At 43.7% G+C, this 19,987-nt stretch overlaps 1 protein-coding gene across 1 annotated transcript; it reads left to right on the forward strand.

Moving 5' to 3' along the window:
- The first annotated feature begins 769 nt into the window (after positions 1–769).
- Positions 770–7,951, forward strand: GPRC5D (G protein-coupled receptor class C group 5 member D). The gene is made up of 3 exons (XM_007196160.1): positions 770–1,664; positions 6,673–6,729; positions 7,872–7,951. The coding sequence occupies exons 1-3, from the start codon at positions 770–772 to the stop codon at positions 7,949–7,951; spliced, it is 1,032 nt and encodes a 343-aa protein (XP_007196222.1).
- The last annotated feature ends 12,036 nt before the right edge of the window (positions 7,952–19,987 follow it).

The following is a 19,987-nucleotide window of genomic DNA, read 5'->3' on the forward strand; positions in this document are numbered from 1 at the left end:
CTCCAGCCAGCTGGCTTGGGAATAGCTGAAGGGGAGTAGAGCTAGGGGTATTCAGCTGCAAGGTACTTGTTTCCAAATGAATATGTGTGATGTTTTTCTAGACAACCCCAGGCAAGACATAGAGTTTGGTGCTAAACTCTCCAAAAAGTTAATTGAAGGCAGAGACCTTTTTGTAAAATTCTTTGACAGACTAAAACAGTGGGTATTTAACTGTAATGCGCTGCCTTGGATTGACTTGAATTAAAAGAAGGAAGAGTCATTAAAATGACTGGGAAAAATCATCTGCCTGTCTCCTTCGAGCAGTGCCTCATGTCTTGAATGATCAAATGGCCCATTAATGTTGACAACGCTTGTTCTGGAGCCTGCTATAACTGGAGTCCTAACCATCATGCAAACATGGTCACATGCCTGATTTTTATGAAAAAGATTCTGCCTTAGCCCTCAAAAAGCCTTGGTGGAAATTATGACGTGAAAATTCATGAGTTTTCTGGAGCCCCTAAGTGAAGATGGTTCTGCTTTCCCAGCAGGATAGAGCTAGGATCGTTTTGAGGGGTTGATAGTTTTGAGCTATTTCATTCAGTAGGTCCAGGTATCTTCATGTGGGAATCAGAGATATTATAGTGTCCTGCCCAAGACTACCCAACAGGGGTTCTTGAGGGTGCAGGTCAAGTTATGAAGTTATGTTTGTTCCTTTGTCTTTTACTTTTTTTTTTTTTTTTTTTGCACGGGAACAAAAGACCATTCTTGTGAGGTCCACCTACAAGTCACCATGTATGAGGACTGCAGAGAGCCCACTGGGGACTATTACTTCCTCTGTGACACCATGGGAGCATGGAGCACTGTTCTGGAGTCCCTGGCAGCCACTGGCATAGCAGTTACAGTTTTGCTGCTCCTGGCATTTCTCTTCCTCATGAGAAGGGTTCAAGACTGCAGCCAGTGGAATGTCCTCCCCACGCAGTTCCTCTTCCTCCTGGGTGTGCTGGGGCTCTTCAGCCTTGCTTTTGCCTTCATCATCCAGCTCAATCAGCAGACCGCCCCCATCCGCTACTTTTTCTTTGGGGTCCTCTTTGCTCTCTGTTTCTCGTGCCTCTTGGCTCATGCCTCCAACCTGGTGAAGCTGGTCCGGGGTCAAGTGTCCTCCTCTTGGACGACAATTCTGTGCATTGCTATTGGTGTCAGCCTGTTGCAGACGATCATCGCCACCGAGTATGTGACTCTCATCATGACCAGAGGTACGATATTTATGGATATGACACCCTATCAACTCAACGTGGACTTCGTGGTCCTCCTGGTTTACGTCCTCTTCCTGATGGCCCTCACGTTCTTCGTCTCCAAGGCCACCTTCTGTGGGCCGTGTGAGAACTGGAAGCAGCACGGAAGGCTCATCTTCGTCACCGTGCTCATCTCCATCATCATCTGGGTGGCGTGGATCTCCATGCTCATGAGAGGCAACCCGCAGCTCCAGCGGCAGCCCGAGTGGGACGACCCTGTCCTCTGCATCGCCCTGGTCACCAACGCGTGGGTTTTCCTGCTGCTGTACATCATACCGGAGCTGTGCTTTCTCTATAGATCGTGTCAGCAGGATTGCCCTCTGCAAGGCAATGCCTGCCCACTCCCAGTTTATGAACGCAGCTTCAGAGCGGAGAATCAGCAACTCTCAGGAGGTACTTTCCTGGGGAGCTTGGGGAGGCTCTCCCGTAAGAGAAGCAGGAGAAAAAACAGGGCAAGAGGATGAACCAAGAGAGAAAGAAAAGGGAATGGTCAGAATTTAGGTGGGTGACTACATACCTCAAGCCTGGAGATGGGGACACTCAAAGTCAAGGTTAAACTTTTCTGAAAATTCAGTTCCTCCGAAATACAGAGATTTATGGGGAGAGGCCAAGACAGAAATGACTCAAAGGCCCTAAATAGAAAGGGTGTGGCTCTGAGTATTCATGCTGGATAAAGAAAGGCACCCCCTATAAAATGAGTTAACCAGCCCCAAATTAGGCTTGGCCCATGCCATTGCATGACATACTATGCTAAGTGCAGATGTTTTGGCCATCAAGTGCAAAAGCAACCCTGGCACCAGTGACTGACATTTTTCAAATTTAAGTCTCAAAGCCAACTTGCCCAAATATCATAACAGACTGATTTGTATGACTCATCCCCTCATTAGAGTCTCAAAGCCCAATAACTGCTGGATTCCTACTTTGTAAACCATTCACTCCTTGAAAGCCTTCGAGGTTTACAAAAAGTGACAGGATGAGCCATGAAGTCAGAATTCTGAGCAGAGTCTCAGATGTGTAATCATTAATAAAAATAAAGAACTTGCTTATGTGACATTTTCATAAAAATTTCTGGGTCGGATTTGTATCCTTATATAAGACCAAGCCACCTGACTATATACTGTTAAAGAATAAAATATATTATCCATGATAACAAGGAGGCTTGGACCCCAATAACCTGGGGGGATTAGTGGCTAATTTCAGTTATCTGGAAATGTGTCAAAACTCATTAATCCCTTTCTGAAATATCTGGCCTATTATTCATAACCCAGTATCACAGTTCTACATCAAATTTTGTGTCTTAATAGGCATCTGATTTCTCACAGTGTATTTCTAATGTGCGAAGATGATGTTATTTTATATATTGTAGAGCACACATTATGCTTACCAGGCTCAAAAAAATTAATAGAAGCTTTCCTTTTAAGTCATACACTTTTTTGAGCTGTAATCTATGGCTAATTACATATTCAAATTCAATCCTGTGCAGATGGAAGCATCTATTAATTCTTTTCAGTTCAGTTGACCACGAGTTGGAAATTGACACTACACATCCTTCTTTTAAGAGTTTTTCATTGCTTTTGATGATGTGAGGTTTGGGGCAGAATTGCAGAGTCGATCTTTCTTGAAACTACTTCTCATAGTTCTCACCAAAAAATAGGATAAAACTTCTTCTGTTTGCTTTGTTGCTGTTATGTTTCCAGGAAACAAAAGTCAGAGAGAGAGAGAGAAAGTTCTTAGAGTTTCATAATACCCAAAACCCACTGGGACTTGTAATGATCAATTTTCCATACGCCCAAAAGACTAGGCAGGTGTTTAAAGTGTTCTAAGAAGTGTCTTAGTGGAAAAGCAAGAGCTTTCAAAAGCACAATGTTTCCTTATAACTATCCGTATTTCTGGAGCATGGGTAGAAAATCCATTTCTGCCAGCGAAAGTCATTGTCAACGTAGCTCAATATTTTGTGGCAGAAAAAAAAATCGATAGTGTAGAAAAGAACATATAGACTGCTCTCCAAAACTAGGCAGAATAACCAGAGACTTAAGCTTAGAAAAGGAAATCAGAATTTAGGTCACCTAGAAAAAGTATAAATATCAAAAATTAGAAGGATGATTAAAATGCAAGAAAAAGTACAAGATGACACCTACCTAAGAAAAACGTACAAAGAGATACAAAATAAATAAGAGTCAGACCAGTACAGTATAATAACAATAACTCAAAAAATCCTAAGTGTTGCTGTAGGTCATGAGCTGACGGTGGGAGCGCAGCCCACGGCTGTCTGTTTTTGTTTGCTCAAGAAACAATCGTAGTGCTGTGTAAACAGACAAGTGGTCAGCTGGAACAATCCGGCCGTTGTTCTCAGCATCTGTCAGTCTCTGACAAGAATACCCATTCCAGCTCTGAGATCCACTGATGAGAAGTGTGGGAGAGGCTGGGTGGAAAACCACAGAGATGATGAAGGGGTTATAACGTCAGACCTACATGGAAAGGTTAGGACAGTGAAACTGAGATGGTAGTTCTTAAGCTTTATGTGCCTTTCTCATGGACATTCAGGTTCTCTCTAAATTCTGTACTGAAACACAACATTTTGTACCAGTCCATGAGGCGTGCATTTGTCATGTGACTCTTCTAATTTATAGCTATGACTCCAGTCACATAATTATTTGATTTACCGCTGGGTTGTGAGACCAGAATTATTCAGTTGAAAGAAGAGTCAGACAAGAGGGGATTAGCAGAGAATTTCACACGTATGAATACCTCTCTCCAAGAGGTTGTTGTCCTGCTTTCTGTCTCCAGCTAAAGACGAAGGGTAGAAATAGACTCAAATCGAAGCACAAAGCATTTAGATTAAATACAAAACTAAGAGTTGGTACACACTGAAATAGATCAGCAAAGCGGATTAAGGACTTCATTTCCTTGGAAGTCTTTCAAAAGATTAGTCTTTATCTCTCAGAAGTGGCTTAGGGACTTAGTTTGAAGATATAAAAACATCTTGATGGAGAATGAAAATGCAATCAGGCATATTACTACAAAACACCAAACAAATGGGTATAAATATTCTTTGCCCCATGTTATAAACGTGTTCCTTAAAAACTGTAGACTGATTGAACTTTTAAAATCAATTGCTCTTTTAACTGAGAATTTTAAATGTGATATAATTTGCAAAGACCTTAAATATAGAATATCAGCCATGAATCGTTGTTTATGAAGGGAAAGCTCCTGTTCTAATTATTGCCTGCTTTATCTGTTTTAGAGGAATTAGAATATTGTTATATCAAGTTTGCTAAAAGCAAGACCCCTGTATATTTTAAAGGATCACATAATTGTGGGCATTTTTTCTATCCTGTGTTTAAATATCTACAGACAAATCTAGTACGATTTTTTTGAAGGTATTATTAAGACAGAAATAATGAGGCTATGAAATGTAAAAACGGGTCAATGAATATCAAATGATGTAAAACGAGAGAAAAATGTTCTTGCAAACAGAGGTCCTTCAGATTGTTTTCCTTACAGCAAGTACCAGGCATACCAACTTTTGGCAAGCATAGCCTTTTTTTGGACAATTCTCAACATTTTTTGCTTCAAGGTGCCCACCTTACTAGGAGAAACCAAATTTGGATGGTCCCAGGCAGTGTCATTTTTGTTTGTTCTTTCAGGGGGACAAGCCTGAAAACCTCTCTTTGTTACCCTCTAGAGCTACAGGTCACAAAGAGTGAACTGGCATAAAGTACAGAAGAAGACGTGAGTCTGGGCAGGATTTGCTTGGTGTGAGGACAGACCAGGCAAGGATGATGACATTCTCTTTGTCATTATACTTGGGTGACAAGGATAATGGGGCAGCAAAATGGGTGCAGACCCTGTCCTCACATGCCCTGGCTTCGAGGCTCAGCTCTGCTTCTTACCAACATTGAGACCCAACCAAGCTCCCCAACCTCTGGGAGCTCAGGCTCCTTGTAGTGAAATGATGGTCATAGTGTCCCTGGCCCCTCCAGGTATCAATGTAAGGTCTTACCTACTCAACTTGGATCCATACCAGGAGATGGTGGCAGGATTACTAGAGAGAAACACTCGACTTTTTGGTAAATTCATGAACAATAACTGAAGCTGGAGAATTAGGCTTCTCTAATTCATGATCTGGTCTGATGAGACTATTGGAGGAACACGGGTTACCAAGGGGCTGAGTGGGAAGGAGTCTTGTTATGCTGCAAGGAACAAAGTTAAACCAAGGATTCACTTCATTTCTGCTGAAAGAAGAATGTTTTATTTTCACAGGATTCAATCCCTCTAAAACACACCAGTAGGAGGAGGATGTCAGAGCATCAATTATAACTATACCACCAACACCACCACCAATAACAATATACAAAGGGAAGCACTACGGTGCTTTCTATATTTCATGTCCTATTCCAAGGGCTTTCTAGATATTGACAGATTTAATCTTCAAAGCAACCGTATGAGATAGATTGACTATTATGATCATCATGATTCCTCTTTTACTCCCATCAGGAAACAGAGGCAACAAAACGTTAAGGAACTTGGCCGCAGGTAACACAGCTAACAAGTGAGAGGGCAGAACAGTCCGTGCGCTCAGCGCTGCAGCCACTAAGCAGGAACAAAATGACACGGCTACGTCCCAGACCATCAAATGACAACTATGTATCGAGCAAGGACCTGGTCTAAGAGACAGACACAACTCCTGTCTTCACAGAGCTTACAGGCTTGTTGAGGAGACAGATATTAAACAACCATGTGTGATTATTCTACGACAGTATAAAATGGTCTTTAGGGATTTTAAAAATTATGTCCAGTTTTTTTCTTTTCTTTTTTTTTTTTTGGCCGCACGGCACGGCCTGCGGGATCTTAATTCCCAGATCAGGGGTCGAACCCATGCCCCCTGCAGTGGAAGTGCAGAGCCCAAACAACTGGACCGTCAGGGAATTCCCTATGTCCAGTTTTTAAAATTGAACCAAAGCTTGCAGAGTATCAAGCCTAAAGGGACTTTAGAGATGACGTAGTGAAGGCCTTTTATTTTACTGCTGAAGACAGTGAGATGCCCAAGGTCATGAAGGTACGAAGACCCTGACCCCGTGCCAGGGCTCTTTCTGTAGAAAGCGATGATGAGCCTTCGGCCTCTTCAGTTACTAAACACAGATGTGCTTCTCCTGAGCACACAGATGTGACCCCTATGCAACCTTCCTCAGAAGCTTTAAAAACACTCTTTTTAAAATCACAGATTAAAACCACACACACACACACACACACACACACACACACACACAGCCTCCGCGGAGAATTCCTTTTTTAAAGGGTCAGAAGCCTCTTTGCAAGCCATTGAGTCTCATAGTCCTCAGGTGCTGTTTCCAGGTGAATCCGTGACACTAAGCCAGCCCTTCTCTCCTTTGACTTTCAGCCCAAGACGGTGATGGAGCTGAGGAGGATGTAGCATTAACTGAATATGGTAACCCCAACTCAGCAGCAGGTAAATGTGCCCATCTGCATTCTCCAGGGAAGGACAGAGCAACTCACTCCTTCCCTAGGAGAGCAGCCAGTCTTCATCTCCAGTGGCTGTACTGACCTGAGAGAGGAGAGGCAGGGCAGGGTCTTCCCTCCAGGCATGTGGAGCTTGAGCCATCCAGACTGAATCCACACCAGGGCAGTGCAATAAAGCTAAATCATGCCTTTGCCTCTGCAGGAGCCCCTCCCGAGCCCCTCCCAATCCCCTCCGCCACTGCCATCGACAGTATATTCTGGTGCAGGTGAATGTCCCTGAAGGAAAAGGCAGCTTGAAGGGTTTGTGTGAGGGTGAAGAGATGCAAGCTCACTGGCTTGTTGCCTTGGGGACAACAGGGGATTATAAATATGTATGAGTGTCAGATCTGTTCTTATTATCAGTTGTCTAAATGTATCCTCTGGGCCACGCTGGCTGCCTCTCTGAGTCACTGTCTAGCTCCAGCAGCCCAGGCTGCCCCGAGAACTGGGCTGGGTCTGTCAGCATCAGCTGGACGCCCAGATGGGTGTACCAATTTTAATCCTTGCCTGCGAAAACAGAGGGACACTGCTGAGTCGGACTGGAAGTAACTTGCGTTTGTGCCGTGACGACTTGAAGACACACAAATCCGAACAGCTAAAAATACCACTTTGGGACACAATTGTTTTATTATGAGGATCAGAAGTCACTAAGATCCAAGAGGGAAAGCCATGCTCAGACTGTTTGTTCAAGGAACTGTACTAGGCAACTCTAACTAGGTTAAACCCTCTGGTCTGTTATCTGAGAATTTGCCTTTTCCTGGAATGACACACAGACCAGGACACAGCTCTATCATCTGCTGTAATTAATCCTCCAGAGGGCCTTTACACGATGAGAAAATCTTTACTATCCCCGCCAAGAATTTCTCGGATTACTTTCAATTTCCAGTAATCCTGCAAAAAGATTCTTGTTAATGGCTAAGAGGGAAGATGGTAAAGTAGTTGTGATATGGATAGGCTCAACATTTTTTTCCTTTTTTTTATTATCAAAAGATTAAATGATGGTGAAATGATAATATTTCAAGCATAGTTTTGGAGAGTATTATCCCCTATGTTGCCTCAGAAAGCTGATGATGGCATTTCTTCTTTTGCAGACTGTTGATCCCACACAGGAGGATTTCATCCCTTGGGCTAAAGGAAGCCCTCAGCAAGATGCAGAATGATAAAGTCCGCAGGAAACATGAGTAGTGAAAACCCAGAAGATCATCCTACTGTAGCCCTGATGGGCCACTGGGAAGCCCACCTGTCAACAAAACATCGGCTCGTCCTTCCTTCCCTGACACCTAGTCCTCTCCATCCATCTGGACCCTTCATCAGGAGACTGCCTTTTCAAGCAGAATTACAATCTTGCTGGCCACCCTACCGTGACTATGTGTCTCTTTCTTCATTCTTTTTCTTTTTTTTTTTTTTTTTTTTTTTTTGGCTGCATTGGGTCCTAGTTGCACGCAGGATCTTTGTTCCAGCACGTGGGATCTTTGTTCCAGCGCTGGAGCTCAGTAGTTGTGGCACACAGGCTTAGTTGCCCCATGGCATGTGGGATCTTAGTTCCCCGACCAGGGATCGAACCCGCCTCCCCTGCATTGGAAGGCGGGTTCTTAACCACTGGACTACCAGGGGAGTCCCTCTTTCTTCATTCATGTAACTGAAAGATTCCCTTCCCCAGTAATGCTAGGACAAATTGGCATCTCTTACTAATGGGACCAAAAGACCTCAGTTTGATGAAATTATGGTCATGCTAATATGACAAATTATAGATGTCAGTAGCAACTTAGTACTGGATTACCCCTCTAGTCATTTTTATAAAGGGCCCCTAAATATGATTGACCCAGAATTTGCAATAAAAGTTATAGCAGAACCCTCAGGATCCCCACAATTGTGCATCTCATGGGCTCGCAATCTGGCAGGTTTCTCCCATGATGTTAGCACCCTCATGACAGTGAGTACGGCAGCAGATGTGACTGAGGTCAATGACCTGCTTTGATGAACTAAAAACAGCAAAGGGAGAGCCACCCGAGTTGATGCTCGTAAAGGATTTCAGGTGTACATGAAAAGGAGAGTCCACCTGTCTTGATGTTTCTAATGCACTGATGCCTCTGCCCTAATTACTTTTCCTTCATCCCTCATGCAGCTTCCCATCCTTCCCAGTGGATATATACATCTTTAAGACCCATTTGTTAGATATAACAGGTATAACAGGACCAGAGTCAGAGGCGTGTTGCCCTAAGGATTTTTAGAGTCTAATTCAGCCTCCCACCTCGCAGATGAGAAAACAGAGCCTCGGAGAAATGGAATGACTTGTCCAAAGTCACACGGTAGTTTGTGTTGGGCCAGGTCTTCTGACTCTCAGGCCACTCCTCTCTCACCCTACGAGGCTTCTCCATGCCTGTATTTCTGTATTAACAAGTAAGGCGTGCACCCTTGAGAATCAAATGTGATATTTCAGACCAGTGAGTGTTGAGCGCCTGCTATGTGAAAACACTTTGAAAAGAAACTAAGATTCCATATATTGAAAAAAAGCCCTTTTAATGACCAGTGCACAGCATGGATGAGTATTTCCCGAGCACCTGCAAGGTACCAGGAATTGTTCTCGGACTCAGTCCTAGGCAGACAAGGCACACAACGCTGCTCTGACGGGGCTTACGTTTTTGGTGGGGGAGATAACACAATGCAGAGAATTTCAGGAACACCACTTCCTCTGTTATCAAGTCCAGACACATACTGCTCACAGCACAACAGGCCAATCAGTCCAGAGACAAAGTGTTGGGGCAAAGAACGGCAACTTTATTCGGAAAGTCAAAAAACCAAGAAGATGGAGGGCTAATGTCCTAAAGACCATCTTAACTCAGAATAGAATTCAGGCTTCTTTTATGCTAAGGGAAAAGGGGAAGCAAGAGGGTTCAAGATTAAAGGATAAAGGTGGATTGCAGGCTTCTTGGAGCCACCTGGCCTTCAAGGCAAGCATAACTTTGTTCTTCTGCTTGCTCACGTAGGCTGGATCACGAGGCTTCTGCAAAACTTCAAGTTGTTAGCAGTTATTTTTACTTTCCCATTCTTATCTCTGCTTAGTTACAAGGTTTCTAGGCTGAAAGGTAACTTATCTATAAGTAATAGCCATAACTAATCCAGATCCAGTCCGTGGGATAGAAACTTTCTTCAGGAGTGTAATGAACTATTTGGGTACAAGCAACATTTCTAATGTTTAACTCTTGATGTGCAAGGCTAAAGTAATGGAATACACAGGCTAAAGAATGAGAGAGGCAGTTTCAACATGGTGTTAGTTCTGTTCTTCCTCTGTTACACCTCCTTTTACAGACAAGGAAAGGGACTTGCCCAGGATAATATGGCTTGTTAGGGGCAGAACCGACTAGAATCCAGGTTCCCAGCTGCTGTTCAAGGGCTCACCCTCTACACAATGTTCCAGCAATTTCATATATTTTTCTGCTGCACTCAGATTACCTGCTCCTTTTTCAAATCTGTGCCCTGAGCAATGTTCTCAGCACAAGCAAGCACCTAGGTGAACGACCAAAGAGTTTGACCTTCTGCCCTTATTGGTAATAAAAAAATAGAAAATGTTTAAACATTAAGACTCTGACCTACTGATTAGGTGGCATACTATTCAACAAACCACATAAGAAACCTAATGTGAGAGAGAACAGCAAGCCATGCAAGCTTCCATCTTCTCTGGAGGGAAAACATCATCACTGATCTCCTAGTTTTTATCCCCAAAATGATGACAATGACACATTCAACATAATTTTGTTTTGTTCAGTTTTGTAGGTGAGAGGTGTTTAAGTCAGCTGACAAATGTCAATAAACCTATTAAAGTCATATAGGATGGCTAATATTGTTTCCCAAAATGTTTTCCCTAAAATCAGTAAAGGTAAAATCGAACCTCTTTGTACCAAATTGCCTCCGAGGTTTACAGCACAATTTTATCAAATTTTGGACCGTGCATTAATACTAGTTAGATTTGGGGGATTGTAAGGTTGCAAAGTATCTCATTCAGGCTGTTTCAGGAATGGAGTTGTAAGGTTACATGTGGGAGGAGGGAGCGAAAACTCTCTCCGGGAACCCACAACAGCAGCCGGCTTCGTGGAGATGGAATACTGTCAGGTGTTGGGTGGACCCTGTTGTCTCCTGCCCCAGCCCCACAATCCCCCTCAGCCACTTTGATACTTTCCTCACTATTTCCTTTTGTGGTATCTTCACACGTCCATCCACCCACTAGCCGCTGACTTATTCTCTCCCCATATGTCATAATTCAGATTCCTGAGAGGGAGTCTGCTTGGTCCAGCTGATCACCATTGTCTCTGATTGGGTACTCCTTTGCCTTGGCCAGCCTCTTCATTTACATTTAGCCTGTGGATTGGCTGCCCTTGGATCCAGTACCCACCATTGGTCCATTCAGCTATGTGCGGCTTGGTCTTGCGGTGCAGACTTGATTGTATATGTCTGCTCCCTCAGTGAGATGCTGTGGGCAGGGAATTATCCTCTGGGCAGCTAGGGAAGGTATAGCATGCACGATGAGTGACCTACTCGGAGAGATTAATCCAGGAAAACATAATTTTATGAAATTATAGAATATTTTAGTGAAAATACCAATTCATTTCTTTTGAGTTTATGCAGCAATTCATGTAAAGCTAAAAACCTCAATAGTCTTCTAAGTTGGGATCCATGAGGAACCACTTAAAAAAATAGACAAAACTATGGGGCTTTCCTGGTGGCACAGTGGTTGCGAATCCACCTGCCAATGCGGGGGGCATTGGTTCAAGCCCTGGTCTGGGAAGATCCCACATGCCACGGAGCAACTAAGCCCATGTGCCACAGCTGCTGAGCCCGCGAAGCACAACTACTGAAGCCCATGCACCTGGGGCCCGTGCTCTGCAACAAGAGAAGCCACCGCAATGAGAAGCCCGCACACTGCAACAAAGAGTAGCCCCCACTCGCTGCAACTGGAGAGAGCCCATGCACAGCGGTGAAGACCAAACTCAGCCAAAAGTAAGTAAATAAAATAAATAAATTTTAAGAAAACTATTTATGATATGCATATTATACTCAATTACTCAATTACTCAATTCAACATGGAGTATCTGAAGATCTAAACTCATTTACTGAATGCAAAAGCTGTTTATTCACTTAAGTATTTTAGATCATCCTCTTCTGATTTTATTTTTCTGATTTTATTCATTTACCAAAAGAAAGGGTATCAATGAAAAAATTCATTACAAAATACCTTCCTGCTGGAGGGAATTCCCTGGTGGTCCAATAGTTAGAACTCCACGCTTCCACTGCAGGGGGCCCGGGTTCAATCTCTGGTCAGGGAACTAAGATCCTGCATGCCACGCGGTGTGGCCAAAAAAATAAATTAAATAAATAAATAAAATAAGATAAAATAAAATAAAACGCCTTCCTGGTAGAGCATGGCTGGTTTGCTCAGTAGAGCATGGTGCTAATGAAATACCTGCCCAGGTGGAATTAATATATCCTTCATCTTGATGAATTTTTTTCCTGATCCAGAGGATCAAAGATTTGTTTCTCTCTACATTAAATTCCATGATCTCTCCATAAGCTTAAAGGGTCTTTTACTTATGCTTTATTTCAACCTGTGGTCTGGTCAGGTTCAAGTTTCCTCATTCTCTCTACCCATTATTCCTTCTTCTTTCTTCCTTTAAAGAAATGCTCGCTTTTCCTAGGATTATATCTACTTCACATTGGCCAGATTCATGCCTTCTTATCCTTCTTTTCCTCCTTCCGCAATCAGTTCCGAATCTACCTTTTCCCAGAAACTTTCTCTGATGACATGGAGACATAGGGCTGTCACACACCAAGCCTTACTTAACTTATGGCAGAATAAAAGTCTCTTTTTTTTTTTCAAACTCAGATGGTAAACAAGATACCTCTGTAGCATCTTTCTCTGAATAAGCCTAATCATCTATTTCAAAAGTACACAATTCATGAGACATAAACTAGAAAATCTTGTTTTTTCTTCCTTGGTACAAAAGCCTCTGTATTTTGCGTCTGAAAGAAGTGCTTCTCAGTTAACATTAAATGGGAGTGAACATCCTTAACTTCTGAGAAGTCAAGCTTGACATCTGAGTAAAGAAAGACTTTTTCTTGGAGTTGTTTAAAATGTCTTTTTTTAAAAAATATTTATTTATTTACTTATTTTGGCTGTGTTGGGTCTTAGTTGCGGCACGCGGGATCTTTTGTTGTGGCACGAGGGCTCTTAACTTTGTTGCGATACACGAGCTTCTACTTGTGGCACGCAGGCTTAGTTGCCCCATGGCATGTGGGATCCTAGTTTCCCAACCAGGGATCAAACCAGCATCCCCTGCATTACAAGACAGATTCTCAACCACTAGACCACCAGGGAAGTCCCTGGGAGTTGTTTAAAATGTCTAAATGGCTAAGACCAGTTTTAAGCCTCTGGTCTCCAGTGAGAGATCATGTTTGCTACTCTTCAAAGATAGATTAGTTAGAATTATGTTTGCATTTTAACATATATCAGAACTTATTTATTCAAAGGACTTCAAAGTGACTACCTCAGGAGGCATAAAGATCACCATTACTTAAAGCATTATTAGAATGCCTTTCCTGGACTGCCTTCAAGAATGTCTCAGGGGGCTTCCCTGCTGGTGCAGTGGTTGGTTACGAATCCGCCTGCCAATGCAGAGGACATGGGTTCGAGTCCTGGTCCAGGAAGATCCCACATGCCGCGGAGCAACTAAGCCCGTGCGCCACAACTACTGAGCCTGCGCGCTAGAGCCCACGAGCCACAACTACTGAGCCCGCGAACCACAACTACTGAAGCCCACAAGCCTAGAGCCTGTGCTCCACAACAAGAGAAGCCACCACAGTGAGAAGCCCATGCACCACAATGAAGAGTAGCCCCCGCTCGCCGCAACTAGAGAAAGCCGGCGTGCAGCAACAAAGACCCAGTGCAACCAATAAATAAATAATAAATAAATAAATTTATTTTTAAAAAAAAGAATGTCTCAGGAAAATCAGAGGGATTGGGTTGCTAGGATGGTCAAACTGTCAGATCAGAGAGGTGAGTTCAAGGATGAATTTCTACTACTGATCTCATCCATCACTCAAAGAACTACCAAGTACACTTTGGAAATACCATCTGCTATCTTTCTGGATTTTTTTGTTTAATATTTATGCATAGGCAAGGTACACACTTGCAAGGCATGTTGTCATTTTGCAGATGAAGAAATTGAGGATCAGGGAGATTAAGCCACTTGACCAAGGTTTTAGATAGTAAGAACCCAATTCTGGCCACGCCACGCAGCATGTGGGATCTAGTTCCCCAACCAGGGATCAAACCCGGGCCCCCTGCACTGGGAGCGTGGAGTCTTAACCACTGGACTGCCAGGGAAGTCCCTGGATTTTTCTAAAGATAGTGAAACTATTAGAACTTGAACCATATTTAGGATGTGGTTAAATCAAGTCTGGGTTTGGAAAAGAGTCCTCTGGGCAGACTTTTTTTTAATGTGAAAATTTAGAGGATTATATTGACTTTTCTACGTTCTTAGAGAAACCCAATTCACATCTAAATGTTTGATTTTTGATCTGAGATTTATTCACATTTTTACACATAAATTCTTTAATTGGAGGTTAACGTAATTTTTCATTTCAACAGGATTTTCACATGATTACAGTCACAAATTCTGGAGTCACAAGTTCTTTGTCATCACAGGATTCAAGATAAACTAAACTGGTAGGAATTTCAGTTGCCATCCATTACTGTCCACTAACTGTAGGATAATGGAGTCCATGCTGTGAAGCAGAAGAGAAGAAGCTATCCATTTAAAAAGGTGTAAAACACAGACAAAGAAAAGATACAAATTATGGTATTGCATATATATTTCAATTTATAGAACTGACACTTCTTAACTGTTACATGTTCTTTATATGATATAAACACACTAAGGGAGCACATTGTGCTTTTAAAATTCCTTTTTGAAATTCACCCCTTAATTATTGTTATTAGGAGTTGAAGGCTTTGTACGTCTTCCACCTGCGTATAAGGAGGGGGGCTGGGCTTTTTAAAATATATGCTACAAAGGGAACGTTTGGATGTAGTTTCCACCTGGACTTTATCTGCATGCAGAAGAAACTTGTATAGACTTCATCTTCAACTCATCTTTAAATTCCTTAATGTCTAATTCAGTGGCATCATTCCCAGGGCAATTTGTTTCTGGAAAAACTGAGCTTTCCAATTTTTGTTTTGAATATATAGCTGATTCAGACTGAAAGAATGTTTTCTGTGGTTCTGTTCTTATTAGGGGTTTGTTTTAAAAGCAAATGAAAATCTATGGAAAAGAAATGAGAAGATACCTATAGCAGGAGGAGATCTTAGAACATAAAGATTTGGGTTGACTGGTGCATTAGGCTAATAATAATGCGTTTTTATTTTTTAGCATCTTACAATTTACAGATGGTTTTCACATCCACTGTCTATCTCATTTGATCTATTGGATGGATTAGACTATTTATTTATTTATTTATTCTTAAGATACTAAGAATCTAAAACTGCCCTTGGGCCACCATCACTCGGCTGTTTTGTACAATACAATCTGAACTATAAAATAAAATAGACACATACCTCCAAAGAATCCTTATTTATGGACCGAGATGTCACTGAAGGTTTTCCAAAAAAGACTGTGCTTTAGCTATAGTTGTTATTGCCATGTCCTGCTGTTGATAATGCATTTTTGTGAAGGCCAAAACAACTGGTAGAAATGGCTATTTAGGAAATAAGAAAAGTCAGTCCATTTTATGGAAAATGTCAGCTCTGGGAGTCAGCAGTGCTATTTGCCAAATGTTTCCAAACTCTCCTGCCGTCCAGGCCCATGGTAGGATGGCACTTTTTGTCCCTTTTGAGGTTGGGTGGGACCACGACATTAATTCTGGCCAATAAGTCGGAGCAGAAATGATGTCATTTCCAAAGCTGATTCCAGGCAGAAGCAATTAATTGTTGGTCCAACAAGGTCAAGAACTTTTTTCCTCCACCATGTGGCAAGCAGAGCTTCAAACAGTGGCTGCTGCACCCATCTGGGTTCCATGATGAACATACGGTGTGAGCAAGAAATAGAACTTTCTTATTGTAAGCTGCCCAGATTTGGGGTTGTTACCTCCGCCTGCCCAGCCCAGCCTGACTGACTGTCGTAGCCACTGAACAAATTGTCTGGTACCTTAACGTAAAACAAGGAGGTACTTGTCTGAATATTTTACTTTACCACTTGTTCTTCCAGTGTTCTACAAAGGCATCCTTAGATTAAAGAAAAACCATCCTGAATTTAACTGATATAGGCCAGACCTCTCTGCCAGGCATGTGGCTTTACAGCTGTTCACATAATTACACTTCACTGGGACAGCTGCCGTCATAAAAGCATGCAGAGGGCAAGGTGGTAACTTAGAGTCACTCTGTCTCAGAGACCGAGGGCAAGAAAGACTTCCCAATAGAGGTCAAAGCTTGAGCTCTGTCTTACATGGGAGGTAGGTAGGAATTCATGGGGCAGATGACGTTGGGAATGATACTCTGAGCAGCCGCTAACAGGGCGTCTTTGTTTAAGTTAGAAAAACGTGCCCCCTCTTGGTGGATGAATCAGAAAACATGCCCGCAGCCCCCAGGGATGCAGCCTATGCTAAGGGCACGGAGCTTGGTAAGCAGAGCAAGGCTGAATTCCAACCCCACTCACCATCTCAGCCAGGTGTCTTGGCGCAGTGCAGAAATCAACAACAACTATGCAACTGACTGCAATGACCCAGATTTGCAGGGCAGAAAACATGTCAGTGCAAAGGCATAGCTGCAAAGAAAACCAAGGCGTATTGGAGAACTGCAAGGCATTCATTATTGCCAGAGCAGAAACACACAAAGCGGAAAGCAGTAAGAGATGAGGCTGGAGAACTGGGCTTCCTCGGCTCACACCGGGCTTATATCCCAAAAGCAGGAATCTGGATGTGGGTGTAAAGGACACGGAAAGGAGCGGCCGTTCAGCCTGGAAGCTGGGGCAGAGGCATGTGTACCCCTGAGCATGCTTATCAACAAATCCTCCCACATTTTGAACCTAATGGAAAAAGTTAACAAAAGCTCTCCAGTCAAAAAATATCTAGAGCCCTTCATTGCACAATCTGTTTACACGCCTTTGTCAACCCTCATAAACCCCCTGGGAGGGACCTGACAGGCACACCAGCCCGGGAACCGCAGCCTGATTGGAAAAAATTGTTTCTGTTGCGAAATAACGCAGGGTCGTGAAACAAACAAACCGTGACAGCCTGTTTTTTATAAAATGTCTCTGTGTTGTTGATCATGGACTTTTTGCACTAATTTTGGTTCTTTTAAATATTGTAATTTGTCTTGATGACTGAGGGTTTTGGCGCTCCCTTGAATTTTGTGCCGGAGGTAAGAGCTCCGCTCTCCCCACCCTGGCCCCAGCCCTGTGGATGGATCAGATTTGCCTGGTGGGAAAGGGTGGGACGGCGGCTGGAGAGGGAACCCTGGCTGATGTTAGAATTACTTAGGAAGTTTTAAGAGCTCTCCATGGCCTGACCTCACCACAGACCAATTTAAATCAGAATTTCTGGGAGTGGAGCCCAGGCATGGGTATGTGCTTAAATCTTTCCAGATGTTTCTGTTTTGCAGCCAGGCTTGCAAACCACTGCGGTTAAACAGATATTTAGGTTTCGATGTACAGAATGAGGAAGAGGAAGTTGCCAGGATCCTGACCTGGGTAACTCGGCGGAGGAGTTTGTAAAAGAGGTGACCCCAGGTGGAGGGTCCAGGAGGAGAAACAGATCTGGAAATGGAGAGGGCAGCAGATGAGTTGTGTTGAACCGGTTGAGTTGGAAGTGGAAATGCACAGTCATCTGAATCCAAGGCTGTGGAGCGCCACCAGAAACAGAGAGTTTCGGGGATGAGCTTAGAGGTGGAGGCGGGTGTTGTGAGAGGAGATGTGCTTTTACGGGGAGCATGAGGAAAGGGCCCCAGAATGCCTAGTGGTGGAGAAGCCTACTCCATCCCTAAGGGGATTCCCTCCTGATGCCGTTGCTTCCAGTTGCTTCCATTGCCACTTCCACCTTTAACGCTGGGAGGTCTCCACCAAGATCCCTCCAGGGACGGAACCGGAGCCCTGTTTGCAGAATCACACTATAGCTCCAAAACAAGAGAGCAGACGGAGAGTCTTCCTCTGGATTTGAGTTCAAAGGTGGGGAAGGCAGCTGCTGGGGCTTGCCTGGAAGATTGGTGGATTAGAAAATGAGGACAAACGTAGCTAACTCTCCAACGCCTTTCCCCAAACCTGCCCAATCAGAAGAATCATCTGGGATACTTGTTACAAATATAACTTCTCATACCTGGATCCGGACCTATTAAATCAGAACCTCCAGAGAGGGCCCTGGGACTCTGCCTTTTTAACAAGTTCCCATGTGACTCTTAAGATAGCATGAGTTTGGGAAGTGCTGCTTTGCTGACAAGAGACGGCTTCCTCTTTGCTCTGGTTTGGAGCAAAGTCTGCCTGGGCTTTTCCAATTTGGCCCGAGAAGGCAGAAAGTGATTGGCTTGATATGGCATAATCAATGGAAAGATTTTATGAGTCAGTCCTGTCCCTAGGAACATTCAGCATCCAGGTTGCATCTTCTTCTCTCCCCTTGTCCCGTGTAATGTTCAGCTCACTCTGACCCCACGCCTGCCGCATCCCTGCTGACCCTCACCCACTCCCATCCAGTCCCAACCCAGGACACACTCACCCAGTTTTCCTAAGAGAAAATGTTGCCAGAAGCAGCTTACTGCCTTGAGATTTAGGAAGATAAATCCTTTCCGAGCCTCTTTGCTGACACTCTCATCTATTTCCAGTTTGGTTTATACAGTCTGAAAGGTCCTTGTTCATCCATTTTGTTCAAGTCAGTTTAGAAAAGGAATGCACTTGAAACAAAAAAGATTGCCATCGATCTTGGCGGGGCTGGGGAGGGGGGAATCAATCTAAAATGCTTCTTTGACTTTTGCCTTGGGGGCTGCTTTTCTCTTTTCTCATATTTGAAGTTTGTTCTTATGTAGTTCTCCTAGGAAACAGCACTTTCCCAAGCTTGACAAAGAAAAGCCTCAGGGAAATAAAACGTGGACGTGATGAAATGCACTCAGCCCAAAAAGTAAAGAATTTCCTTTCCTTCCTCCGAGGCTCAGGCTTGTGAATAGCTTGTATCACATTGGAGTTAAGTGTTCTTGTACGGAAACAAACAAAAAAAATCGGATGGTTGATCAGCTGAAATTCATCACAATTATTTAAAGATAAATGACACCGGAAGACACCAGAGCAAACAAGAGGGAATCTGACTGTGGTGCTCTCTGTGGGAGGTGCCGTAATCCTAATTAGCCTGTGACAAACAAAAGAATTTCCTTTCTCCCCCCAAATTTATTGGTTCCTGCAATAAATTCTCCTACCTGCGCGGGCACTGTGCTAGGCCCTGGGGCTACAGGAGGAAACAAAACAATTTTCTGTCTTTCTAAAACATTCAGAATAGTGGGAGAAACGCAAGTAAACCAACACAGAAATGTAATTGCAAATTATAAGCGCTCTGAAGCAAACAGACTGATGACTCGGAAGACCAGCTGCTAGGGGAGACCAGCATTAAATAGACTGGAGGTGGGAGGCCTCATTAAGGAGGTGACATTTGAGCTGAGATGCAAATGTTGTGAAGGGGAAGAGCTGCAGCGGCGGGGGCAGGGAGACTCCAGTGAGAGGCGTGTAGAGCTGGGCCCCCTCGAGGGAAGAACTGATGGAGAAACTTGTCTCAGAAATGAGTGATTGAAACATTAAGAACTCGGGGACTTCCCTGGCGGTCCAGTGGTTAAGACTCCACGCCTCCACTGCAGGGGGCACGGGTTCGATCCCTGGTCGGGGAACTAAGATCCCGCATGCTGCGCGGCACGGCCGGGAATAAAGACACAGACCTACTAGAGAATGGACTTGAGGATATGGGGAGGGGGAAGGGGAAGCTGGGCCGAAGTGAGAGAGTGGCATGGACATATATACACTACCAAACGTAAAATAGCTAGTGGGAAGCAGCCGCATAGCACAGGGAGATCAGCTCGGTGCTTTGTGACCACCTAGAGGGGTGGGATAGGGAGAGTGGGAGGGAGGGAGATGCAAGAGGGAAGAGATATGGGAACATATCAGTATATGTATAACTGATTC

The sequence above is a fragment of the Balaenoptera acutorostrata genome, chromosome 11, assembly GCF_949987535.1.
Source record: "Balaenoptera acutorostrata chromosome 11, mBalAcu1.1, whole genome shotgun sequence".
Taxonomy (NCBI): domain Eukaryota; kingdom Metazoa; phylum Chordata; class Mammalia; order Artiodactyla; family Balaenopteridae; genus Balaenoptera; species Balaenoptera acutorostrata.

What these genes read in the sequence shown, in the direction of transcription:
- GPRC5D (XM_007196160.1), top strand. Translation starts at nt 770, where the DNA reads ATGTATGAGGACTGCAGAGAGCCCACTGGGGACTATTACTTCCTCTGT. An exon ending in GAATCAGCAACTCTCAGGAG is followed by an intron (nt 1,665 to 6,672) that starts GTACTTTCCTGG and finishes TTTGACTTTCAG; the next exon opens with CCCAAGACGGTGATGGAGCT. An exon ending in AACTGAATATGGTAACCCCA is followed by an intron (nt 6,730 to 7,871) that starts ACTCAGCAGCAG and finishes TGATGGCATTTC; the next exon opens with TTCTTTTGCAGACTGTTGAT.